The sequence below is a fragment of the Caretta caretta genome, chromosome 6, assembly GCF_965140235.1.
Source record: "Caretta caretta isolate rCarCar2 chromosome 6, rCarCar1.hap1, whole genome shotgun sequence".
NCBI classification, from domain to species: Eukaryota; Metazoa; Chordata; order Testudines; family Cheloniidae; genus Caretta; species Caretta caretta.
Window position 1 is genome coordinate 31027212 of NC_134211.1, and position 28000 is coordinate 31055211.

General features: G+C 41.9%; 1 protein-coding gene across 2 annotated transcripts in view; it reads left to right on the forward strand.

Moving 5' to 3' along the window:
- Window positions 1–28000, forward strand: part of RRAS2 (RAS related 2) — an 80395-nt gene that overhangs the window by 9992 nt on the left and 42403 nt on the right. The window contains exon 1 of one of the 2 annotated variants that reach the window (XM_048855513.2): window positions 6447–6543. The exons of the other annotated variant lie outside the window; for it this stretch is intronic. Within the exon in view, the coding sequence (XP_048711470.1) occupies window positions 6484–6543 (60 nt within the window). The 5' untranslated portion in view covers window positions 6447–6483. Of the gene's footprint in view, window positions 1–6446; window positions 6544–28000 lie in introns of those variants that run through there. 2 annotated transcript variants of the gene reach the window in all.

Below are 28000 nucleotides of genomic sequence, written 5' to 3' on the forward strand. Positions count from 1 at the left end.
ATGTGTAAGAATACTTCAGAATGAATTTAATTTAGTAAAATCAGTGAGGACAAATGAATGTAAAAATGACTTTGCATCCTGTGTAATTTCATTGACGTCTTTACCAATTTGGCTCAATTTACAAGTGAGAGATTATTGTAACCACCAGAGCTACAAATCAAGCTGTGTTCTTTCCGTTGCTTACATAATCACCAGTAATAGAGATTCTGAAATTGGAACTGAGTTTGCCATTTTGTTGATGCATTATGTCAGTAGAATGAATTGGATGTAGTCATCCACAGCTTTATTGGCTCTGCAGTACTAAAAGTGGTAAACATTTGTCAGTGAAGGAAGAATATGACTTGCATACACATGGTGAACAGGTGTGAAGGGGTCACTTTTATGCTGCCATTTTTCTGAGAATAAGTGTACCTGAATTTTAATTCTCATTGAGTGGAACCAAACTAAGACTTTTTAAAGTAAGTTATCTAAGAGCTGATTGGATCTCAGAGTTGACTGTTGTACCAAAAAAATAACAAAAACAAAAACTGAATCTGTGGTGAGGTTCTATGCTGAAGCTGAGAAGGGGGGAGGCAGTTGTTAGTTTTCAATCTGAAAATTCTAGTCGACTTTAGAGTACTTACTAAATGTTTTGACAGTCCCCGATGGCTAATGCTTTGTGCAACTTCAGCATGGTATATTCAGTAGTTTTGTAGAGGCTTTTATACAATTTCTGGCCTCTTAGTAAGCTTTGCTACCCACCCAGGAACACATCCTTCAAATAAGTCATCAAAATCCAGATGGATGAGATGCCATAGATTCTTAGGCTATGACTGTGTGTGCAGTATGCCAGCTCTGGTATATTCCTTACTTTGATACACAGAATGAAAAATTTTATTCTGTATAATAGCACAGTCCAAAGGGCTTTCACGTCTAATACAAAAGGGGAGACAAGAAGAAAGGACAAAGATTATTAGGGCCTTCCAAATTCATGGCCATGAAAAATGTCACAGACCGTGAAATCTGGTCTTTTGTGCTCTTTCACCCTATACTGTACAGATTTCACAGGGGAGACCAGCATTTCTCAAATTGAGGGGTATGACCCAAAAGGGAGTTTCAGGGGGAGGGGATCACAAGGTTATTTTAGGGGGGAGGTCACAGTATTGCCACCCATCTGCGCTGCCTTCAGATCTGGGCAGCTGGAGAGCAGTGGCAGTTAACCAGGCACCCAGATTTGATAGTGGCACCCTGCAAGCTGCAGCACAGAAGTAAGGGTGGCAATACCATACCATGCCATCCTCACTTCTGCATCCTCAGACTTCTAAACTGCTGACATACACAAACACAAGCAGCGTCTACAGTTCACTCTCAATATTCTCAACAAAAAACTTTAGGAACCTTTCAGAAGCATTCCTAGACAAAGCAACATGTTCTTACTGTATAATCTTGAGGGCTCTATCAAATTCGCAGTCCATTTTGATCAATTTCAGGGTGGTAAGATTGAAATTGTAAATGTCACGGTGTTGTAATTTTAGGGGTCCTATCCAAAAAGGAATTGAAGGGGGGTTGCAAGGTTACTGTAAGGGGGGGAGGGGGGGCTTGCAGTACTGCTACCTTTATTTCTGCACTTCTGCTGGTGACGCGCTGCCTTCAGAATTGGGCTCCTGGCCAGCAGCCGCAGCTGTCCAGCTGCCCAGCTCTGAAGACAGCGCCACTGCTGGCAGCTCAGAAGTAAAGGTAGCAGTACTGCAACCTCCCTCCCCCCCTTACAATAACCTTGCAGCGCCCCCACAACTCCTCTTTGGATCAGGATCCCTAAAATTACAACACCGTGACATTTACAATTTCAATCTTACCACCCTGAAATTGATCAAAATGGACCGCGAATTTGATAGGGCCCTCAAGATTATATAGTAAGAACATGTGGTTGCTTTGTCTAGGAATGCTTCTGAAAGGTTCCTAAAGCTTTTTGTTGAGAATATTGAGAGTGAGCTGTAGAGGCTGCTTGTGTTTATGTATGTCAGCAGTTCAAAAGTCTGAGGATGTGAAACTAATTGACCTTGAAAGCTGAAGTCATACCTGTTCTGCTTGTGGGCTACTTTTTATTTCTATTAAATGTAGCAATGTGCCCTGGTGTCCTTCAACAAAATCTCTTTGCCCCAACCACCCTGGTGTACTCTCAGTAGTCTGCCCATATTCTTCCTGCCACCTCTATGGTTGCAGTTTAGTGTTGGTGCAGGAATAGTTGTAAAATGCTGTGAGATGGCAAATCTCATAAATGTGGGAGCATTTCTTTGTCCTTTCTATTGTTTAAGAACTCTTGGTAGAGAGCAAATATAGAGATATTTACTTAAGCTGGACTGGTTCTCTTGACTTTCTCTGCTCTCTACACTTGAAGGACATGTCATGCTTGTGTATTTAGACTAGTCACGTAATCACATGCAGAAATAAAATGTCTTTATGCACTTCAGAAAGGGTCTTTGCAAACTTGGACAGCTAAGTATGGTCTATGTTACTGTTTTTAATACCTTACTGAAAGCTTCTTCTAAAAAACATTATACTTCAGTGTTTACTTTACTAGTTCACTTTTTAAGTGACTAATATAATTCATGTTTAATGCTTCAGGCTACACAGACTGCCTAGAAGAACTACATTCAGACTCTAAACATGTTTAAACATTTTGTATAATGTAAATATTGGAAATCTTCAGAGGAGCAGCCAAGTGGTAGTGTAGCAGCACATTGTGCTATCTATCCCTCACGAAGTAGCTGTGATGAGTATTTAGCCTATGGCGTACTCAGCCTGGGGTCATAGCCTCCTCTTGCTTCAGTGGAAGAGCCAAAATGGAAATGCCCTTGTACCACTCTCAAGGCAGCTCAGTGAGGCATGGGAGCAGAGTGGAGATGAGTAAAAGAGGTGAGGTGAAGAAGAAATAGGTTTTAATGCCCTTCATCTTCCTTCCCTAGCCATATGCAAGGAGAACAAACTGTAGACCTCAGCATTGATGAAAATGATTAATATATCACAAAGTCACCACATATACTAGTTTTGTATTACTGTAGTGCCCAGGAACTGTAGTTTTGGACCAGGACACCACTGTTCTATATGTACTGTACAGACAGAAATAGATTGTAAGCTCTTTAGAGCAGGAATCATAAGTATAAGATGAGACAACTGTTTCGCACAGACTGGAGTACAAGAAAACAGAGACAAAGTTGATTAGCATGATAGGCCACTGTTGTGCCAAGACCGTTGCCTTACCATAGTTGTGGAAAGAAAAAAAAATTTTTTTGTAGGCATCACAGCAAAGGAGAGCTCCTTCAGAGAGGTTTTAAAGAAGGATAATGCTGTAGCTTTGCAGGTGTTTACAGAGAGCTCCTTCCAAGCATGAAGGGCATCCTGGGAGAAAGCATGGGAGGTGCTTGTTTGAGAACTGAAGAGGTAAATAATGGAGGCTGGTATTATGGGCCAATCAGAGGCAAAAGTTGACATCTCAATAATGGATGAGTGATGATGGGTGGGGATAGGCTATGAAAGGCCTTGAAAGTGAAGACAAATAGTTTGTTTCCTGTGATAGAGAAGAGGGAGACAGTTGAGGGTTGCAGAGTAACAGCCGTTTTAGTCTGTATTCGCAAAAAGAAAAGGAGTACTTGTGGCATCTTAGAGACTAACCAATTTGAGCATAAGCTTTCGTGAGCTACAGCATCTGATGAAGTGAGCTGTAGCTCACGAAAGCTTATGCTCAAATAAATTGGTTAGTCTCTAAGGTGCCACAAGTACTCCTTTTCTAGTTGAGGGTTGGAAAGTGTGCGGTGATGTGCTCAAAGCCATGCGCTGGGACAGTGATCTTCGTAGCAGCCTTCTGAATGGATATGAGTAGGGAAAGTTTGCATTTAAGATCCAAAAATAATATTGCAGTCATTGAGATATGAGTCTGGAAAAGATTTTCAGCTTTATAGATGGATAGGAAAAGCTGTGTATTAGAAATGTCACATAGAAAGACTTTACAATCTCTTTATAAAAGTCTGTCATGTAATAAGTACTAAAGGCTAACTGGATGCCGGAGGCAGACCAGTGGCATCCTCCTCTTTTGACATAGCAATTGGGAAGGACTCTACTATAAGCTGAATGTATGAACACTGTAGTTTTGTGAAAAGCCATATGCAGGAGACAGCTGTGAGACCGTTTCAGTTATTGAGAATAAAGCTCAGGTATTAATGACTCTATTTAATATGGTCACATGATCTCTGGGGTTCACATTTGTTACTGAAAGCACTATAATCACAGCTGGTAAAATGATACTTCATTCAGGAGCTTCCTTTAGATGTGTAAGGAAATCCTTGCATTATTGCATGGTGTATTATGAAAAACTTCTGTTATCTTGCAATTGCAATACAGTAACTCAAAATACTGAGATCTAAGGTTAACTTCAGGTTTTTCTAGTAAACTTCTCTCTCTCTTTGGTATGAACTGAGCATTACATATTTTGTAGATAATCAAAATTAAACCTGGCGGCTGTATTTGCTTTATTTCATCCATCAGAATAAAAGGTGAAAAAGTAGACCCGTGGTAACTATAGGAAATCCTTCATATGCAGATCAAGGCAGTAGTGGTTATTAAATATCTTTTGGTAAAATTGTTTTCACAATATAAGGAAAATAAATGGATTGCAACAAGATCTATGGTTGGAAGTGGTTATTCCTGTTACACTTTTTTTTTTTTTAGGAGAGCCCCTTCACTTGTTTTGTGAACATGAAATGCCTTTTATGGTAGGCTTATGTATGTGCTACCACCCAAAGTGCTGCAGATGATACAATCTTTGTTGGGATTAGTCAATTAAGATGTAGAAGGGTTTTCATTCAGTAGTTCACACCTGCACTTGTTTGGGCCCCATAAGGAGACAGCAAGAACTGATCTATACTTTTTTTGGTATAAAGTGACATATGACTTAAAGGTGAACTGGTGAATGCAGGATAATACTAGTAGCACAGTTGTTTACTGGAACACTGGCAATAGGAGTGCATTTGCTCTTACTCTCTTTAGGACAGAGGTCTAGACCAGTTGTTCTCAGCTGGGGGTCCGTGGACCCCTAGGGTCCACGAGCCCTTTCAGGGGGTCTGTGGGCCCCAGCACTGAAACCCATTGGCCACCTCATCTTGCCCCTGTGGGGTTGAAACCTTGAGCCCATGGGCAGTGTTGAAGAGGCACAAGGGTGTTGCCCTCCCAAACTGAAATGCTTTACTGAGTGTGGGGCATTCCTGAGGACAGCTTCATCTCCCACCTCCTCCTTTCCTTCAGCCCCCCCTTAGGTGCTGCCCTCTGGCCAGGTCCTAGGTGGGAAGTGGGAGCCAGGTAGTATGGGGCAGCTGCTCCTTTGGCTGGTAGTGCCATGGAGTGGGCAGCCGTGGCGTTCCCTGTCTATTGCTGGTGCCTGGGGTTGCAGCTGCTCCTCAACTCTCAGCCTCCTTTTACTGCTTTACTGTAGAGTCCCTGGGGAGCAGGCACCAGCATACAGCCCCAGACAGGTGGGTGGCTTGCTGAGGTGAGTCAGGGGGTAGAGGTGCCCCCCCCCGACCCTGCTGTGCAGAGTTGGCCTGAGCCATGCTGGCTCTTGCCTCCCCCCCCAAATAGAAGTCCAAACTACACCTATACCCAAGGATCCCACCCCTGTCCCAGAGCCACAAGTCTCCTCCCTTCTCCCCCCCAAACCACGCTGGGCCCTGGAGTTTTTTTTTCTAGCATGTTGAGGGGGACCTCAGAAAGAAAAAGGCTGACAAACCCTGGTCTAGACTAGTTTCTTACATAGAGTAGCCTTCTGAATGGCCAAGTCTTCCCTTGATTCCACCATGGATGGAAATCCTTACTGGTTTCTTATATTGATCACGCACTTTCCAGCTGCTATTAGTAATGACTAGTGGTGATCCCTATTTAATGTGTGCCTCCCTCAAAGCATGCTGTTATAGGTCAGTTTAGCCAATGGATTAACACTGGGTATTTTGTCCCAGTGATGCAGCCATCCTATGGAAACCTTAATCTGTAAATAGGATCCTTGAAAGGTCAATTCTGTGCTATTTGTCAGGTACACACAATGTCCAAATAACTGAAGTGTTGAACGGTCTCAGTTTTGTTTCCTTAGACACTAACTAATTAGGCCTATGTGTGAGCAAAAGATCTATTCCAGTATTGGTTGTTACCACGCATTCCTCTACTATTGTTTAGTAGGATTATCACTTGAGCACAATGACCAGGCTTATGCAGTTTGTCAGTGATGATAGCAGCTGTTGGGTTAGTCAGAAAACACTAGGTTTTTGCAAAGTAGCTACTATAATTGTAGTTATTACATATTTAATTTTTGTATTTATAGAATAGATACCTAATCGCTTTTTTAAATCTGAAGAAATAAGCTAAAATGCATAGTACAAAATAAAAAATAACTGCATATAACACCTTTTTAGCGTTCCCTGAAATTTAGCAGTCTGAGCTGTGGATTGCTCAGCTTCACACATGGAAAACAATATGTGGATTGTCCAGGGAGAAAACAAAGCCAGACACCTGAAGAATGAGGTGAGAGACACTCTTCTAGTCTTGGAACATTGGGGTCTGTCAATCAAGGCAACGTATATCCAAGGCAAAAACAACAAACAATGTGTTTAGTGGAGGCAAGGGAGTGAGAATTAAATCAAATGATCTTAAAATTTAAGTTAAGAGAGTTATGATAACTCTCTTCCTCCTCCCCCTCCTTTCAGGGTAGACCTGTCCTCTGTTTGCATGTTGGATCAGGTCCTGAAGAGAGAGAACTTATTTTATTGGTCACCCAGGCAGGGAGAGTAGATGCACTATTTGGTTTTTTGGCTTACTTTTTCTCTTACTAGATTAGCCTACAAGATAAATTGGGGCCCAGTAACAATATTTATTATCCCATAGGGGTCCAGATGCCTGTGGTTCCATAGGGTTCTTCAAATGATTGTTCATCACCTTGGACCCTCTATCTCTCAAGATCTATTTTTCCCCTCTTGTGAATTTTTTTTTAAAATCTCAAACTTAATATTGCACTGACAATACTTAATACAGGCTAACAGTGGCACATATTCCAAGGCCTGTTTTCTTAGAGTTCTTATTTTTTATATACTAACCATCCACATCATTATTTCAGGTTGTGTGACATACATACACTATTAAACTGCCAAAGGCTTTGGTCACAGTGAAGTTATGGATGTGTCAGCCTGTGTCTGTGTCAATGGTGAGCTTTAAATAAAGCTGTTCTGTGGCTGCATCAGTGCAGTTGACCATTGCATTCTTCTGCAATTAAACATAACTAGAAAGGATTTCAAAATTTCACATGCTTAAAAAGCTATCGAGTTTGTCTTACTGTTCGATGTATTTCGCAGCTGCCCTCTCTAGATCAGTGCAATACCACATCTCTTCCCAATATTCTTGATAAACCTTTTAACTATATTACATGTTTGAAGGAGAGTAGTATCTCATCTGGAGAGCCCACTGTCGCAGAAGATGACATCAATATGGAGCAGTTTAAAAGCAGCCTCACCATTATCTGACCTATTTGAGGCCCATGGCAGCTTTAGTACAAGTGCTGATGAGTTTTCTAAACAGTCTAATTTTGATGCTCAGGGAATTTACTACAAAACTCCCCTTCAGTTTTCATTAGCATTAAATACATAAATGCCTCCCTTTCTATTCTCTTCTACCTGCCATCTTTTGTTGTGACAAGATAATCTAAGCTTTGCCTGTTGGGTATGAATAACAGGACTGTCTGAACAGAACTTGTATGATCTTAATCAGGGCCTGTAAAACTTACTCAACTTCTTCTAGCCTCTGGACTAAGTCTAGGAGTCATACTACAAAAATACTTCTAATTTTAAATAGATAAAACAGCTGTGTATTACTTACTGTGTGCTGTATCTAATTAAGTTGGTTGATACATTTCCTCCCCAAAATGTGCCTTGCCATATTACTTGCCTTTGTTTATAATTGTTCTCTTACTGGCTTCACTGTTTTCTGCAGTTCATCTTTCCTTTCTTACACTGTTGTAGCGCTCCTCCCTTATCTTTTTTGTCTCTTGGCTTTCCCCACTGCTCCTCCACACACTCCTCTGAATTACCACATCAATCTCTCTCCTCATACACTGGTCTTAGAAATATAGCTAGAAACTGAACATAACTACCCTAGTATTGATACAGAAAGTGGAGGGAATCCATATGTGAGAAGCTGGAATTCCTCCAAGAGAACGGACCCTGGACCTTGCACAGAGGAAGGGTTTCCATCTTTTGTATTGACTCTGGCAATTAGGTGTCTGATAAATTTTAAACCCACTACTCCAACCTTCTTTGGCTTCAGGAAAGAAAAAAGTATTCTTTTCCATGACACAGACTTCACAGTGCTGTAGGCCTTGTGTAACCAGTTTCATGGTCATGGAACCATTTTTGAGCAAAATATGACAGCTAAGGGTATGCACAATTCTCTGGATCCTAATGTTCCATAGACTCAGGGTAGTGGTAGCTTCAGCTTTTCTGTGACTTTGGGGAGCTCTCACTTTCTATCCTGACAGCTGACATAATACAGAACACAGAAGTGGGCTGCCTTATCTGCCACCTTCCCAACAGGTTGCATTCCATACATTTCCTAACAGCTGCCCCATATCCCCTGCTGCTTTGACTTGTGGTGGGGGAGTGTTTGAAGACTGATATTTTGACGTTGAATAGTTATCGGTTTCCCTTCCTGATAAATAAATGTGATAGCAAATGTTCGTTTGTCTTTGTATGACTGTATAATAAATACCCTTCTTGTGTGCAAGTTATTGGCAGTAGCTGGGGAGGTAAATATGGTAGGGAGGTGAACATGTTGAGCAATCTAAACCTGCAAGAGTAGGGCAAGGTATTAATTTAATCTAAACTTGATCTGAAAAACACCCGTAATGAAAGCAATGAATCTCAGTAGTGTTTCCGGACTTCATAAAACCTTTCTCTTTTTTTAAAAAAAGATTTAGCTGAAGAGCATTTGTACACCAACAACTAGTTTTACGGTTAATGTTTTCCTAACCGGGAGAGGGTAAGTAAGAGTTAGTATGGGGTCTGCCTAGTTAAGTCGCGGCCCCACTGTTTGATCTCTAGCTGATAGAGGGTTTGTATTTATTATGATGGATTTTTGATTTTTTTTGTCTGAGCCTTAACAGGGTTGTGAGGCTTTTATTAAGATTTCCTTTTCTACTAGATGAAAAATTCCTAACATTTTGTCCTACTTAATTCTAAATTTCTCTAACATGTATAATGTTGAGATGGACAAGCCTCCTATCGTTCAAAAGAAATTATAGTCTTCTACCAACAGAGATCCTGGCTCCCCATACCTGCTGGGAGACTTAAAGACTTCAGAAAAATAGCCCTATAACATGCTACCCTATCTCCCATGCCATTGGGTGTGTTTGAGTATGGGGAGGAGGCAGCTGCCTATAAATTGGAAGGGGAAATGCAATTGCTTGCCTTCTCGCACCTCTCCAGCCCCTTTGCCACCTGGGTTTCTGTTTGTCTCCTTGTCCTCTTTTTGGAGGAGAAGGGGCTGCAGCTGCTCCAAGACCTGAAAGGTGGTGGTAGGTTGAGTGAGGCTGCTTTCTTGTCTCATCTGTCTGCTCTGGCAGAGGTGAGAAGCTGTCACACTCAGCAGGAGGGGCAGTGATTTCTAGAGCCAGAAAACTGCCACAAATCTTGTTTTTGCTTTTCTCCCCCCTCCAAATTGTTCGTGTCAGGCGTATCGAATTGTCCAGGTCCAGCACTGGCACACAACAGAAAATTTGGGACTATCCCAAGCAAATGGGGACTGTTCAGAGTGGTAGGACTGTCTCATTAAGCCAGTGTCAGAAAATCTGTACCTGCAGTTTTGAAACCTGAGTTACTAAGTCTGTGGCACTGGAGAAAACAATAAATGGGCGCTTGCCATATATATATATATATAGAGAGAGAGAGAGAGAGATGAATATTAGCCTTGTTAGCACTAGCTATGCAGATGTTACAAATGGAAAGAAGGGATGATATTGACGCTTCGAGGGTCACTCGTCACATGAATTTATTTCCTACAGCCAGAAGAGTTTAAGAAACTGTAGTCCAATATAAACGTCTTTGCAGGATGGACAAATAGGGTATAAAGGACTCATAAAATGAGTTTACTTTTGTTGACTTGAATGTCCTTCTCATGTATGATCTTCTATCTCAAATGAATACCTGCGACCTGTTGCCAGCCTGTGTAAGGAATAGACTCAGCTGATGGAAGATACAAATGTATTCGTTGTTCTCATTGCAGTTGTGCTTGTGTCAGTGGAGGCACATGGTAAGTACATAAATTGATCTGCTGCAAAGGAGAGAACACAACTGTAGGAAAAACATCTTTGGTCATGGCAGAATAGACACTTATTGTAAAAGTATTGGGCTTGTCCACGTAAAAGGGTTAAATCTTTTTCTACACATGTAGGGACTTACTGTTTGTTCTGAGCTGTGTGTGTGTGTGTGTGTAATAGATGGGGCTGGTACCCCAGCTTTAAGGTTGTCTGACAGCGTACCTTAGGCTCAGTTTTCAGTTGCATCTAACTTTGAAAATTTCAGCCCGAACGGTTAAAGCTTAGTAATGTTGGGGGTGTGCCTCAGGCTGCTGCTGCTTTTTTTTTTTTTTTTTTTTGTGGGAAGCTTCAGCCAAAACGGTTCAGCCATTTTCCAGAGCAAGGTTAGGGGAAAACGTTGATCTTGCAATTTAAAAAAACAAAAACACCCAGAACCTCTTGGCATCTTTCCCATTGGAAAAAAATCTAGTTCCTCTGTGCTTTGGAGTTATGATCTGGGATGTGCCTTTTGTTGCTCCTGTAAAATTCTGCTCAAATTTGGAAAAGATATGAGCCTTTGGGGGGAAAAAATCTGTTTGCAAATGCTCATTCGAGACTTAGTTTGGCAACTAAAATATTCAAAGATTGAATCCTCATTTGAGCATGTTCCATCCCCCAGAGCAGCTGAGCATGCTCAATACTAACTTTTCCTGTAGTTGCGGCTTTTGGTTGCTGGGTTGGGTACTGAGCAGGGAGACTCTTGTGCTCTGTTACCATGCTGCTGGTGCCTAGGCAGTGTGGAGAAGGAAACCACCTGAACTGAATATAATGAGAGTAAAAGCTGGACTGGGGAGGGGAGGGAAGCTAGAGTGGGACAAGGAGCATGTTGAGATTGGACTTTGAGGTGGTGGTGGGGAGGGGAAGAGAGACTGACTGGACATTGGGAATAATGGGGAAATGGACTGAGGTTGGTTGGGAAAGAAGAATGGGACTGAGAGCTAGGGGAAGGGGAAGCTGAGACTGGCTGTGCAACAAGACCTCAAACCTGTGAGGGTTGTGTAGTGAAGGAGGGTAGTGTTTCTAGGAGTCCTGCCTCATTTTTTTTTTTTTTGGCACAGGTTTTAAAATGCATAGTGAATGAGGCAGAAGGTTGCAGGAAGAGAAGGGATGGTCTCATGATTAAAACAGTTGAATGCTATCTTGAAGAATTGGATTCTGTCCCTCAGACTGTAGTAGTTATGAATTTCCTAGTTTACAATCTCTAGTAATCACTGTGAATGTTACGAGTCATTTGGGGTTGTTCTTTTATACACTAGTATTTTATCACAAGATACTTTAGATGTCGACATGGAAATAATAATACATATCTTTCCGGTCGTCTTAGTTGTTTTGCATTTATGGTTATCATTTTGTTAATGAGTTATGCATCTAGTTTGAGGTAAGTTGGTCATATGAACCACTACTGGTAACTTACTACTTAAACGCTTGTATTCAATTTCATTAAATATCTTTTAATAAAACTAACTTACTATTCTGTTGGTATAGTTTCCGTGTGCTTACACAGCAAAGGTACAAGTTACGCTTTTTTAATAACTGCTGAGTTTACTCCGTGTCTAGATTGTTTTGCTCTCAGTATGGATCTTTAAGGCAGTATGTACTGATGACAGCCTGAATATTTTGAATAATAGAATAGCCTGTCTAATGTGTAGAATAGCACTGAGTATTAGAGAAGGAAATGTGGTGTCCATATAAAGCATAAGCAGTATAATCCTTAAGAACTTTCGTATGTTCTAACAGGGTTATTAAATCTTAGCATTACTGTCCAAGCAAAATTTAACTTCTAATTTGGTGTTCAATTTGCTAGGTATATGCAATATGTAACTGCAGAGTTTTTTAAAAACAAAAACAAAAACAAAACAACTTTACCTGACACTTATTAGTTTGAGGATTAAGCCTACCAGTCAGGGTTAAAATACCTAAGGTGCAATTTAAAGGAATAAAACATTTTAATTTTTAAAGCAACTTTATACTATGCTGGTCAAACAGCAAAAAATATCTGTTGAACATAATTGCATGATTTCACCAGCATTAAACCACACAAACATAGCTGAAATAGTATTTGGTCAGCTAAAGAGTTAGCTGAGCACCTCAGTGTATGTCAATTTTATTTTACTAATACAGTGAAAATTATTTAATACAATTGCTGAATACCTGTCAGCCAGTGATATTTACTACATCATCTCTTGCTTTTGTTGTACCTTGTTTCCTTTCTTGTCTTCACATCACTTTTTCCTGTCTACACGTCACCATGGCATATCCTTTTTACTACTAGTCGACCCACCACTTGCGGCCCGCCGCTTCCCATAGCTCCCATTGGCCAGGAATGGTAAACGGTAGCCACTGGGAGCTGCGGGGGACCATGCCTGCTGATGGTCAACATCAGCAAAATGTTTCACGGCCCGCAATCAGATTATCTTGATGGGTCACATGCGGGCTGCAGGTTGCCCACCACTGAGTTAGAGCCATCTGCCTGAAGAGGTAGGAAACTACTACAGGGTTTCATTTTTGGAGGATGTTTTATTCAATGATAAGGACTAGAAATTCATTTTTCTTTTACATGTAAATTTATATTCTGTACAAATTACTGAAGAATGTTCCTTGTCCTAGAGAATAAAATTTTTCAAGCCCTGTGTAACTGTATTTAACATGACAAAATCCAGACTTTCAAAAGTGCTCCCCATCTCAGAGCTCCTGTTTTCAATTAGAGCTGCTTGGTGCAAAGCACTTTTGAAAATCTGACCATATAATTTGAGTGAATAAACACATTTTATTTGGAGTCCATGGGATAGATTTTCAAAAGTACAAGTGGCAGTTAAGGGCATAAAACATTGAAAATCTACCCCCATAGCATAAATAAGCTTCTGTCCTTAACAGTCAGCTGGGTCATCAGTCAGTTCTGGTCATCTTTTTGAGAAATTTTGCGCAATGACAACACCACATATGCTGCAGTTCTGTAGTGGTAGCACTGGGGTGTGTGGGGCTGTCACGGGGCAGACATTTATACCACTCTCTTCCAGACTCACTCTGGAAGTACTTGACCTGTGCTTGCTGGTAATCAGCATAATACTGAATAGATGGCCATTCTAGGCATGCTGTAGTTGAACGTGTTGCTAATCTCTAAAAATATGAGAATTTAACTTGCTCTACTGTGGTTTTAAGCACCCAAGTCTGGTTGCTCGTATATTCCACACTCTGTCTTCTGTTCACTGAACGCCTTCACCACAGATCACTACTTCACAGGCATATGTGAACGGAAATAGCAATAGGCAAAAAACCTCAAATGTATATTTAAACAGCTCATTCTACAGAAGGTAAACAAACTGAAGAAAAGTTTTGTACTTTGCACACTTATAAATTTCACACATTTAGGGGGCAAGTTCACATGCTGAAAGTGTTTTGCTTCTTGCTCATGCCTTTGAATAGAATATGTATGGTTTTATCCTCTGCTGGAGGAACTGGTTAAATAATACTTACTATATTTAAACAAAGTATTAGTTTACTTCATAATGGGTTAGTTACACATGTTGGGGGACACTATACGTAACATACTCTTTTAGAAATGGAATTTGGGTAGCTCCTTTCAGTTCTTAATAACTTAACATTAATGGAAACTGAAATGCAAACCTCCCCCGTCCTCCCCCTATCCACATTAAGCTATTCCTTTCTATTTCACTTCTTTTTAAAATTCTCTTCACCCTACTTCCTCCACACACCTTGTTTCTATGTATCTGTTCCCTTCCTTGTTACTGCATTTCTCCCTTCAATCTTTTTCAGTGTCGTCTTTTCCATGTTTTCCCTTCCTTTTTCTTTTCTGCCCCTCTTTAATTACTTCATGTAATGGAAATCATTCCTTGGGATGAGCAAAACCCCATGCTGCACATTGGAGCCAATAAATGCTTCTGCGCCATCAGTTCCTTGAGGGTTCCTTCTCCTTGCTGGGTGGGGATTGCATACTCTAGTATTCTGCTTCCATTTCTTTCCAAGACTGATCACCGTATGCAATAGCATCTGGTCATGCCTGTAATCTTGCCTGCATTTGATACCCAGTGTCGCCATTAGGTGAGAGCATTACTTAGTAGACTGACCTATTCTTGTTGTATCACTGTGCTTCAGTCTGGTACTACTTGGGTAATAGGTGGTCCAGGGTAAACATGAGATTACTGCTATCCCATGTAGAACTTAAAAATTCAAGAAGATTGTTTTTTAAGGCTAACTGGGTTTTCATATGGAAAGAAATCTGAGAAATACAGCAATCTGGGTACTGTCTTACTGATGGACACATGCTAATTTCCCTCTCCTTATCCTGATTGCTGTCTGGTTTGGGTTAGAGACTAATCAGTACAAGATAGAAAAGTAGCTCTGAGAGATCTTGAAATATAACTTTTCATAAATGTCTTATGAGCAGAAAACTAACTAAATTCCTACTCTTACAGTAGTTGTCCACAAAATCTAATTTTATAAATGAGGTAGATTTTTAATTACTGTCTGGTTAACAAAGCTAATGTGAAGCTTCAAGAAACTGAGGAAGTAACCTGTAACTCAGGGGCAGGCAACCTGCGGCAAGCACCCCAAAGGCGGCACGCGAGCTGATTTTCAGTGGCACTCGTACTGCTCAGGTTCTGGCCACCAGTCCGGGGGCTCTGCATTTTAATTTAATTTTAAATGAAGCTTCTTAAACATTTTAAAAACTTTATTTACTTTACATACAACAGTAGTTTAGTTATATACTATAGACTTATAGAAAGAGACCTTCTAAAAATGTTAAAATGTATTACTGGCATGCAAAACCTTAAATTACAGTGAATAAATGAAGACTCAGCACACCACTTCTGAAAGGTTGTTGACTCCTGCTGTAACCCCTTGTGGCCAGTCAGGGCATGACTTATCATGGCTGGTTCCTGATGGTCAGGTGGTGTTGGCTGTCTTAGCCCTTCGGCTAAAAAGCTCTGGAGTCCTACCCCTTCCAGGGTTTTAAACGCCAAAACAAAAAGAGAAACAGTGAATGTAAATCAGGGTAGCTTGAAGATTTGTTGGCAGGATCCTGCCTATCTGTTCTGGGCTGGTTTCCATATGGCTAGTCCTTTCTTGTCTGTCTTTGTGGGCTTAATTATTCCACGCACAAATGGCAAGTAGCAAGTTGCCTTAGGCTCTTGTCAAGGAAGTAGTAGTTTTGCTCTCCTTTCTGGATGGCCTTCAGCTGGGCTAGATCTGTTCAGTTTAACTCCCCTCCATTGGCCTACCATTGGCCACAGGTATAGCAGAGCAGAGTCAACTGTGTCCATAGGCTCTCCTTAGATCCTACGCTGGCAATGTGACAAGATTATCAGTCACAGGAACAATAGAAGTCTTATAACTCCAGATCTACTGATGGCTACAAAGTTTTCTTGATCATGCTAGCCATGCACTTTTCACATTAGATTTAAAAAAAAAAAACCAAAAACAAAAAAAGGTTTCAGAGTAACAGCCGTGTTAGTCTGTATTTGCAAAAAGAAAAGGAGCACTTGTGGCACCTTAGAGACTAACCAATTTATTTGAGCATAAGCTTTCTTGAGCTACAGCGTCCGATGAAGTGAGCTGTAGCTCACGAAAGCTTATGCTCGAATAAATTGGTTAGTCTCTAAGGTGCCACAAGTACTCCTTTTCTTAAAACAAAAAAAAAAACCCTGCATATTTTTCAATAAAATACTTAAACTCTTGTCCATCTTCACTCTATCATGAATGCTTGGTACATTTTTATGGCATAGCTAATTTGTATATTGAGGTTTAGTAAGTGGGTAGTTTAAGTATTTCAGAATTGCTTATCACAGTATGCTTGGCCCAGTGTGTTTCCCAGATATTTATGCTTCTCCCTTCAATTGACTTTCTGCTAAAAGGAATTTTACAAGAAGAGGTCCTAATCTCATGGCTTCAAATGCACATTCAGTAAGAGTTTCTGTTGTAAGCCAGTGCTATGCAGGCTGATCACTGCTTGCAAGTTTAGAAAACAGGTTTATTTCAGAATTTACTCTATGTAAATTATGATACGAAATGAGAACAGATTAGGAACAGAAATGAACAAGGGGGAAAGCACCTTACTGGAAACCCCCTGCATTAGTTGTCTGAAGATAACTTGTAGCACTACTGTACTGAAAAGTGTGATTTTAGAGTTTTTAGCTAGATTCCAGAGTTTTATAGCTTGCACAGAGCCTGGAATGGGTTTTAAACAAATGTTTGGGAGGAGAAAAACTATTCAGCTGACTTCTAGTCTAGTAGCACAAAATGTTTCCTGGATTTTTAATTACTTGGTGGGTTGGGTTTTTAACTTCTAGCTGTATTTTTTTTATTTTTGCAAATGTTTGAAAGCAGTTGGTTTGCCATGTGGACAATGCACACCTGGAATCTTTTACTGAAATCTGAAAATGCTTTTACTGCAGTTAGTGCAGATAATTTCTCCTAACTAACAGAAGATAAGACTATCAGTGGTAAGCTTATCTTGAGGATCTGTCAGTGCTTCAAAGCACCAGGTCCAGATATGAGTCGTTATACTGTGCTTAGGCATGCCTCCAAAGTTCCTCTGTTTTGTTAGTGTTTATCTCCATTGAAGACTGAGGTAAACAGCATATAAATCATGAGTAACTTGTGGACATAATTTGGGATTAGAGGGATTTGCCAAGAGCAGAAATACATAGGGGTCCAGGGAGGTTAGTCGTCATGAGCAGGACTTAACAAAGGGCTTGTCTACACTGACAATTAACAGCGCTGCAACTTTCTCACTCGGGGTGTGGAAAATCACATCCCTGAGCGCAGCAAGTTACACTGGCGCTTTACAGCGCTGCAAATAGTGCCCCAGAACTGGGAACTATGCCCCTTGTTGAGGTGCAACCACACAAGGCACGTTAAAGCGCTGCCAGTGTAGACTAGCTCAAAGTAATATTCAGCTGATTAGTGTGCCTTTATCCAAGGGGTGTGTGTGTGTGTGTTGAAACAGCAATACAAAAAAGGCAGGGTAGGTGAGAGGAGACGCTTAGAAAGTGCTAATGCTGAAAGACTGAGCTGATATTCTCTGTATCTCTCATGATATCTGTACCATGCTTTGAAGATTTAACTCCACTAGTGAGAGAGGATCCCCAAGTTAGAGGTGTACAAATCAGGGGGTAGGTTAGGTGAGTATAACTGGATGTAAAGAAAGTGTGGATAATCTTTCCTAATTCTTAAGACAAATTTTGCTGCTGAGGTGTACTGGATTATAGAATGCCTCTTAATGGAACTGGTGGGGGCATCATCACTGAGATTTAAAATTAGACTTAATGATGCTCTAGAAAATATACTGGAGAGTACAATCCTTGGTTGGCAGGAGGATGAATTAGACATAAAAACAAGTTAAAGATGGAGAAACCTCTTTGAAATATCTGCAGAGGTCAATGGCACAGACAGCTGCCTGGGAATGCCTTTTTAAAAGGCTCTTTATCGTTAAAGTAGTAGTTTAAAAAAATTCTCATCAAGCTCACGTAACAAGAAAGAAGAAATGTAAAAGTTGAGGCTAAAACTATAGACATAGTCTTATTTGTGTATCCCAAGGACCTCCTAACAGTGGGTTCTATACAACCAATTATACTGCAACACTTTAACCAACTAGGGGAATTAAGGAGATGGCTTTTTGCCAACACTAACATTTTTTTCAGGTGTATTTTAGAACTTGAGACTATGTGATCAGAAAGTATTGTAATTCTAGCTCAGAATGAATGTTGCAGTATGAGGGAATTTGGGTGTGGTATTTTAAGGCAAATTTGTTTTTTCAGTTACTACTTGAAATTAGCTGCTCTTGTTTAAAAGAAATATTGCTAAAACTAAAACTGTAGCAATTTTACTTCTGACATCTTTACTTCTACCATAAATGGCAATACTGTAAAAGCATTGGTTAAGAGCTTCTGGTGTGTGACTATATAGAGCCTTAGCTGGATGTTTACTTGCAGTTTCTTCATGTGGTTCACTATAGATGTGGCTTTCTGTAGTAGAAAAGTAGGCATTTTCACATAAAGCAACAGTGTAATTTTTGGTGTAGTATGGTGTGAAGAGGATATTAAACACAAGAATACAGGTGCTATCTGACTCTCTGTAACATAATAGCATAGGTTTTTCTCGTCAATCGGATGGAAGGGGTAGGGCCTTTGATAGAATACAAACTGTCTCAAATTCATACCCTTCAAGTTATTTTTCTGGCTCAATGGTAGTAGTATCAGGACATCCAGATAATTACAGTAAACTAATGCATGAGATCAGAATTAGGTTTGTTGGTTAGGGGAAAGGAGTCGAACAGCTGAAGGTGACAAGACAGCATTGCTAGCTAACTGCTTAGGTCCACTAATGGGAAAGAATTTAGAGGCAACACTGATTTAAAATGGGCAGATTTTGTTAAAACTGTTGCTACATTAACTGACTTAATGGCATTAATATTGATACCCTTGACAGACACCCCCAAATAACCCCAGACAAAACCCCCTCAAAACTCTCAACCCTTGCTTTAATAACTAAACAGAAAACAAAAACCTTTCTTTTGTGCTCCCCCATCCCCCCTTTTCCCCCTTTTTTCTTCTTCACCCAGTTTCCCATAGAATATCAGGGTTGTAAAGGACCTCAGGAGATCATCCAGTCTAACCCCCTGCTCAAAGCAGGACCAATCAGTCCTTCCTTGTAGTCTGCAGTGATGGTGACTAAGAGCAGTGCTAAGCTACCTGCAGGTGCAGAAATGAAGGGGAAGAAGTATTGTGGGTTGATTTTAGTATAAACAAATATTTGCTGTTAAGTCTGCCTTTTTTTTTCCAAAGGTGGAAAGTGGAGCTTATTTAAGTGTATAGATCAGTTGAAACCCAAGACCACAATTAGTTTATTACTCAGGGGCGGACACCATTTAGAAAGTGGCCAAAAGGTTTCAGCTTTATTGAACTGAATTCCTAAACAAAACTTCTGTGGCTAAGGGTTACGGGTGGTAGTTGCAAGGGAGATGAGAGGTCACAGTAGCCAGACACCTTAGCCATCTTTGTTTCTCCTTCCTATTTGTAGAACCATTTGCAAGCTGCCTGAGCAGATCCATAGTTTAAGCATGCTTCTATGCTGGGAAATTCTGTTCATGCACTGAGCTTGGGAGGCATTGGTAGTACAATCCCAGTTTAGTTTTGGGTATGGCAGATATCTCCAAACTCTCCAGTCAGAGATTTGCAATATCATAGCCCCTCTTTTGCTATTTTAAAAAAATTTTTTTAGACAAGATCACCTCTAATCAGGAGGCTAATCTAACTCCTGCTACTCCTGATATTGCAGGAAGAGCCTGAAGAGGCCATCTGCTTTTTATGAGCAGTGCCACGCTGCCCATCAAAAAACCCTGCTATGAATGGTACTGGTATTGATCATTTGCATTGATTACTACAAGGTGCATATGCAGTTGGCTCCTGGAGCCATAGTTTCGAGTAGGGAGAGGAGTTCTCCTTCTCCTTTCCAGCAACCTGAGGTAGGGTGTTCTGGCCAGTGACATGTCAGTCATTAGCATGAGATTCCACCTACATTTTAAAAGTAGTTCATGGACAGAGGGCTCTGTTCAATTTGACAGTTTCCCAGTTAGATAAATGTAGGGAGGTGAAAAGGAGAATGCATTGGTTAAAAGGGGTATTTAGGTACTTCATAATGGTTTGAAATACTGATTCCAACCTCCTGCTTTGCATTATTTTTTATTTTGAAAAAGTTTTCATGTCTATGCAATACTAGCTTATCTAAAAGGTCACAAAAATACTAGTGGTTAAAATTCATTCCAGGCAGAGGTCCCACAAACAACTTTGTGCTGCTTTAAACACTGGGGCTTAAGTATATGCCCTCTGGTGTGAATAAAAGTGGTTTTTTTTTTAACCCTGGGGTTTTCCTAAAATCTCCTACCAATGTTGCCACTGATGATGGCAATGGAGAGCTCCCTAGTACAAGGTTGGTTGTGGCTTTTGGTAGCTGAAGTCTCCGGGACTAGTGTAGGGGATTTCTAGCGAAGGCCCCTTATCTTTGCAATGTGCTCCTCTGGCTGCCAGAGCCTAAGACCAGATGTCCCATTTTTAAAGGGACAGTCGTGTTTTTAAGCCCTCCTACAGGTGTCCTGACATTTTCTTTAAAACAGGCAAATTGTCCCATATTCTGTGTCCGTCTCCCCCCCCCCCCCCCCCTTACTGGTGGGTCCTACTGCTGGCCAGATCCCTGCTCGCTAGCTGCCTGCCCACCAGCAGGGAATGGGCAGGTCCAGTGGCTGATGATGGGGGTGGGTGTGCAAGGCTGGTGGCAGAACAAAGCTGCAGCTCAGGGAGCCAGCCACTCCCCTGCCTGTCCACAGTCCTTGCTGTGTGCTGGCTCTCAGCCAGCAGGGCCCCATCCTGTTTCTGGCCGGTACTGGCTGCGTGCTGTGAGCTGCAGTGGCTAATGAGTATGGGCAGGCGCCAGGTGGTGGCCGGTTACATGTCACCTCAGCTGCTCATCGGTCCCTTTACGTGCTCCTTCTCTTGCTGTCCTCTCCCTGCTTTGCCCCTTCTCTCTCTCCCCCACTCCTCTCCTCCTTCTCCCCCGCCCCGAGCAGGGCACGTTCTGCTCCCAGCGCTGTATGGAGAACCAGCCCCTGGTCGGAGTGCTCAGCTCAGCAACAGCCTGGCCGGCAGGCTCCTTCCTTCCCCCACTGCCTCTGGCTGGGCCGGCGCTCTGGGGTGCTGGCCAGGCGATGCCGAGCCCTGCGCAGCACCGGCAAAAGGAAGCCTCTCCATCCATCAGCTAAGCTCTGGAGTGGCAGTGGAGGGGGGAATGATTTCCAGCATGTTCACACCCTGAACCTTCAGGCTCTGTAGCAGCCCCATGGGTAGGGGCTTAGCACTCACTTCCCTCCTCTTCCTCCCTCTCCAACCCCCCCAACTCCTGGGTCCTGCCACCAGGGAGCACAGGGCTGCTCCGTCCCCTAGGCACCCTCCCTTGCCACAAGCGGAGAGTTCTATGGGTCTGTGGTGCCTGGGCACCAGGAATATTCTTGTCCCAGGGGCCCAGCTCCAGCAAAGTTTCCCCCCCTCCCAGCCCCCCTGCTTCCCCCAGCCCCACCTGCTGCCCCTTGGAGATTTAAAACAGCCCAGGGGCTCCTGTTCCCAGCAGGTCCTTGCAGCCTGTATGAGGGGGTTGTGCTGCTGTGTGCTGCCCCTGCCCCAAACACCCCTGTGGCCAATGGGAAGCTGCAGGGGCGGTGTCTGGAGACAGCAATGTGAGGAGACTCCCCCCCCGGCCTGCCCGCCTAGGAGCTGCTGCCAGAGGGGGTGCCCCAGGTAAACATCAAACCCCCATCTGCTTCCAGAGCCTGCACCCACCCCCGAACTCCCTCCCAGAGCCTGCACTCCAGACCCCCTCCCCCACCCAAATTCCCTCCCAGAGCCTGACCTCTCACCCCTTCTGCACCCACATTCCCTTCCAAAGCCTGCACCCTGTACCCCTCCTGCACTCCAGTCCCCTGCCCCAGCCCAGATTCTGCAGCCCAGACCCTGACCCTCAAACCCCCTGCACCCAAACTCCCAGAGCCTGACCTCTCACCCCTTCTTCACCCAAACTCCCTCTCAGAACCTGCATCCCCACCCCAATCGCCTGAACCCCAGACCCCCCACTCTGAGAGCCTTAGGAAGAGGTGTGTGTGGAGTTTGTGTGTGTGTGTGTTCTGGGGGCCACCAAAATTTCTACAAACCTGCCGCCCCTGTCCCTTGCTGAGCATCTCTCTGGCCTGGTTTTTTGAAGTCCCTGCAGCCAGGTTCCCTGGGCCCTGGTGCACAGTGCATCCTTAGGGCTTAACCCCTTCCTGCCCATACTGTAGCTGGGAGACAGGAGCTGGCTGGGTTATGTCAGTCAGCAGTCTGGAGGTGTTAGTTGTCTTTCAACACTGTGCGGGCAGGAAGGGACAAGCTGCTTCCAGCCATGGCGGGGCGGGGCGTTGGAACTACAGTTTCAGAAGCATAGGTAGTGGGGTTTTTTTAAACATCTATATTGGCTTTTACGAATATGTTCCTTGGTTATGTTTTGTATGTCTACAGTGCTAGAGTAATGGGACCAGTTATGTTTTTCTTTTTTAAAATTTATTTTAAAATGTAAACATTTATCCTGAGTGTCCTATTTCTCCCCCCCCCCCCCCCACTATAAGAAAGATATGTTTAGAGATCTGGTACCTTACAATTTTAGGGGTTACTTGCTTGACAGACTGCAAAGGTATAGAAGGTATTATTGTAACTGGTAGCTTTCTGTGTGGTTTTTTTAGAAGAGACTCCTAGATTTCACAAACAGGCTTAATTCCTTTCCTAAAGATGCTGCCTAGAATATATCACTTGATGCACACTTCAGCCCAAACCCAAATTAAAGGTCCGGGGATGTTACCCACACAAAATTCTCTATTACTTACACGCTCTAGAGGTTCCCACCCTTACTTGTTCCTAGGGCTCAAGGTGTAACAGTCTACAGCTCAGTTGTAGCTCACGAAAGCTTATGCTCAAATAAATTTGTTAGTCTCTAAGGTGCCACAAGTACTCCTTTTCTTTTTGCGAATACAGAAACATGGCTGCTACTCTGAAACCTATTCATTTAGGTACCCACCCTTACTCTTGGGCCTCAGACATAACCTTACACTCTAAAGCACCCTGTTCCTAAGGCTCAGGAGTAACCCTGTTAATTTAGGCACCCACCCTCACCATTATGTAGGCTCAGGGTGTAATCATACACTCTGCGGGTTTGTGGGGTTTTTTGCTTGTGAAAGAGCCTTACACGGTAATATCCTACTTAACCTCTATTTATTAACAATTACCCAAACAGAATGCACACACTAAACATACAATGTTCACCACTCCCAATAAGGCAGATGAACTTTCCCTGCTGGCCAGTCAGGATCAGGTCATCTGGGGGACTCCAGCTTCTGCACGGTGTGATTGGCAGGGTGTTGAGGTCTGGCAGCTCTGATGTTGGGGCTGTGTCCCAAGAACTTCCTTTTGGACCCCAGTTTATATAGTGAAACTTGAGTCGTGCTCAGTTATACCATAACCCATCATTTTACTAAAATGTTACTAACTAATCCAAACATTGTAACAAAATTCTCTAAACAATCATATCCCACCACCTTAATTTACACCTAGCAAAATTAATTATGTAACAGACAAACAATCAAAGAACCAGACCGAGATCATACAGGCAAACAATAGAGAAGTGGGGATCATAAAGACAAGCTTCTATAAACATCATCTGTACTTAACTGGACACTAAAAGTTGCTTTTAAAATAGTACAGTAAGAACAGGACCTAAACCATTCGTATGGTTGGTGGATTTGATAAATGGGGAGAAACTTTATTGTCTAGTAACTAAATTACTATGCATATTAACTCTTAATGCTACTAAAATTGATGCTTTTTTTATACCTTGCATGTAGAATCAATAACTTTGGCTTTTATTAAAAACAAGCGAAACCCCATATTTGTCTGATGTGTAGTCCCACTTGAGATGTTACAGTACCAGGTGGGTTGGGAATTTCCATGGCTAGTGCCAACACAAAATGTATTAACAATATTGCTCTTAAAAAAATAAATAAAAAAAAATCCAGTGCTCAAGCATAGCAAGGACCATAATTTTATAACCGTACAGGGAAACTGACACAAATTTGATCATTAGTAGTGCTTCTCATAACTTTCTCCAGTTTAGATGAGTCTGACATGCTGCTCTAAAACTAAAAAAACCTGGCTTATTGTTTGTGTAAAGTTCTTGTGACGGGTTGGGTCACAGAGGCCCCCTAGGGACTGTCACCTGATGTGCTGAGACTACCTCTGAGCCCATTTTCTCTACCAGTTTGGGCCTCCAGAACCCTGCCTTGTTGAGCCAGAAACACCAGTCTGCTCCACCACAGACCCAGGGTCTGAACCACATACACCAAAGCTGCAGACTTAATTGAAAACAGCTTAAGAAGTGTTCCTGTCTCTAGCACCCAGACACCCAGCTCCCAATGGGATCCAAACCCCAAATAAATCCGTTTTACTCTGTATAAAGCTTATACAGGGTAAACTCATAAACTGTCCGCTCTCTATAACACTGATAGAGATATGCACAGCTGTTTGCTCCCTCAGGTGTTGGTGACTAACTCTGAGTTCAATAATAAGCAAATGTGATTTTATTAAATATAAAAAGTAGGATTTAAGTGGTTCCAAGTAATAACAGACAGAACAAAGTAAGTTACTAAGCAAAATAAAACACACACACACACAAGTCTAAGCCTAATACATTAAGAAACTGATTACAGGTAAATCTCACCCTCAGAGATGTTCCAATAAGATTTTCAGACTAGAGTCCTTTCTAGTCTGGGCCCAATCCTTTCCCTGATACAGTCCTTGTTCCAGTTCAGGTGGTAGCTAGGGGATTTCTCATGACTGCAGTCCCCTTCGTTCTGTTCCACCCCATTTATATAGTTTTGGCACAAGGCGGGAATCTTTAGTCTCTCTGGGTCCCTGGCCCTCTTTCTAAATGGAAAAGCACCAGGTTTAAGATGGATTCCAGTACCAGGTGACATGGTCACATGTCCTGTGAGACCCCCCCCAAGCCTTTTTTCTTCTTGGCCTGACTCACAAGAAGGCTTGCAAGTAAACAGAGCCGTTTACAACCAATTGCCATAGCTGATGGGAGCCATCAAGATTCCAAACCACCATTAATGGCCCACACTTCGCATAATTACAATAGGACCTCAAAAAGAAAAGGAGTACTTGTGGCACCTTAGAGACTAACCAATTTATTTGAGCAGGACCTCAGTTATATTTCATATTTCTAACACGGCTGTTACTCTGAAACATTTCATATTTCTAGTTTCAGATACAAGAATGATGTTTATACAAATAGTAGATTATAAACTTTGTAATGATACCTTACAAGAGACCTTTTGCATGAAGCATATTCCAGTTACATTATATTCAGTCATATGGAGTGCAATGTCACAATTATAGTCATAGTCATTTGGGGGGTAATGTCACAATTCTTTCTTTGAAAAATTATACTGGTGAGAAGTGCTGAAATGACCACCTTGAAAACTGAAGTCCCATATCTGTCTCCAGAGCAGATAATTACGACTGCCATTTGTCTTCCAAAGTTTTAGTCCACTTCTGCAATTTCTTTAATAGTAAATATTCCTTCAACCCTATTTACTCCTTGGCACCTCTGCAGAGGCAGCCAATGAGTGCTGAAAGAAGTGGTTTTGTAAGTGGACACTTGCACACTAAGAACTGGACTGTGACTGCCAAGTAGCTTCCAAAAGCTATCGCTATCTGATGGCTATCAACTTAAATCAGACTGGAACTGAAGGACTAGGGTGATAGGCTTTGTCCTGTTGTTAGTCATTTAGTTCAATAACTAGGTATTCATCAACTGAATTTAACATGGAATTAGCACCTTTGTTTAAGATGAAAATTTAAAATTGTTAGCTGGTGCTGTATCTCCTGCATGAGAGCATCCAGAGTCTCGTGTCACAGTGAAACAAAAAGTAGAACAGATGACTTGCTTTTAAAGTCCAGTGTGTCTGGTTCTCATTTCCCTCTCTCTACGCTCATTTAACTTTTTCTTACTTAGAGTGAATTTTCTTGGGTTTTCTTAATGCCATTTCTGTCCTATGCAGTTCTTTTTTTCTCAGATGAAAAGTGATTATTTTGCTGGTTGAAGTTTTAATAGCCATCTTCATCTAACCAATAAGATTCAAATAGCTGCCACTTGAGTTGTGAAAGGAAAATAGCATCTCAAGTGTTTGATCATCTCATGTTGTAAACAGAATACATGATCCTGATACAATAACACTCTGGTAATTTACCATTCACATGCACTTGATCTTCGTTCAGGAAATATCTCTGAATAATTGTGCTGAACCTACTATGTCAAACGTGAAGAAGTCATTATCTTGATCTGTAAATCTGTTGCCATAGCAATAAAAATAAAATACACTAAGCCTAAGAAGGCATTTTGTGAGGGAGGGAAGGGTTTCATGTCATTGCAACCATTGTACGCTGAAGAACAAGGCATTTCTTTTTGTTATGGCAACTGAGCTGAAATTTGATGGGTGTCCCTCTCCCTCCCCCTCTCAGGGAATTGCCAAAGGGTTCAGTTAAGATTTATGGGCCTTTATTATGCATTTCTGTGCTGTTTGAGTTTCTGGGTTCCTTTAATTCTGAATTTCTTGTATTTCTAATGTTTGTGTTTTGATGAATACCGTACTACCTAAATTCTACTATTGTATACAACTGGGGCTTTAGCTTGAAATGCTGATTGTGACATCGGGTGTCTTCCTTAGGTGGCACTCTGAAAATCAGTTCTCTACCAATCCTTTACCAGTTTCATACCTTTTTGTCACTGTTAGAGCTAGCTGTATTTCTGATCCCCTTCTGGCCTCTCTGTATGCTGCCCCTCAGATCTTGTGTTTACACTTACCCTGGGGTGGAATTCTCCAGTTCTCCCAAAGCTATCCTATCCTGTATTTTAGCTGCTCTTACTCATTAGGTCCAACTGAAATCAGGCACCTGCAGTGATTTGCTTCAGGAGTCTGTGACCAGTGGTATACAATGATCAGACAGCCTTCTTAAAACAAAAGTAGTATTTGTTTTAGCAGTGGGAACAAAGCTTTTAGAGGTAAAAGGGTTAAACTGATCTGCACATGTCTTACCTAAAGGATTACTGTCCTATCGAACACCCCAGTGGAGTGTTCTCTCATTTTCATGTCTCCCAAACTGTGACCTTTTCCTCTCTTCAGTGTTCCTTTTTAAACCTGCCAGAGTTGTTTTCATCCCCTGTATTAACTGACCTTTTCCCTCTCCTGGTTCAAAGTAGTTTTGTAGGTTAGCTATCGAGAGGAGGCACAACTGTCAAAGCTAATGATCCTGGCATTGTCCTTAACTCTCAAGTGCTTGTGCAGAGATCGTTTATCTAGAGCCATTCTTTGTCAGGAAGGAAAACAGTCTCCTCCTGTATTAAACCAATAATAGTCCTACAGAAAACACTCTGATAAGCAGGCCCAGATACAGTGTTTATAAATTATTACAGAGCAGCTCCACATCAGTCACATCTTTATTCCCAGTCTCCTCCCACCTTTACCTTTTTGTGAACCTTCTAACATTCCCAGGGCCTGTTGCAGTCTCTAGGATGTCAAGAAAAAACATGGGCCTATTGTTGACACTGCCAAGGTCTATAATAACTTTCTTTGTTCTCTTAAAGTCAAAGGCAAACTGGAAGTTGGGAGTAGAAATTAGGTATAGAACCTGGGAAAGTGTAAGGGATAGAGGACTTGGGGCACCTAGATTGGAAGCCAAGAGCATTTTAGAATCTGATGGGGGGTGGAGGGGAGACCAGGGGAAGTCAGTGGAAGGAACATGCACATGCGTTCACTGCCAAAAAAGTGGGGGGGTTTTCAATGTAAAATCCTAGTGGAGACAAGGTGCCTGTAGTTTTTGACCTCTAGATAGCTAGTCAAGATGAACCCTGGGTTGAGGATACGCTGTTGATCTCAAATAGCTACACTGAGGCAAAAACTTACTGCCATGTTTCCACTACAGCTGTACATTGAGATAGCTATCTTGATGTAAAAAAGCCACACTTTTTTTTTGTTTTGTTGACAGT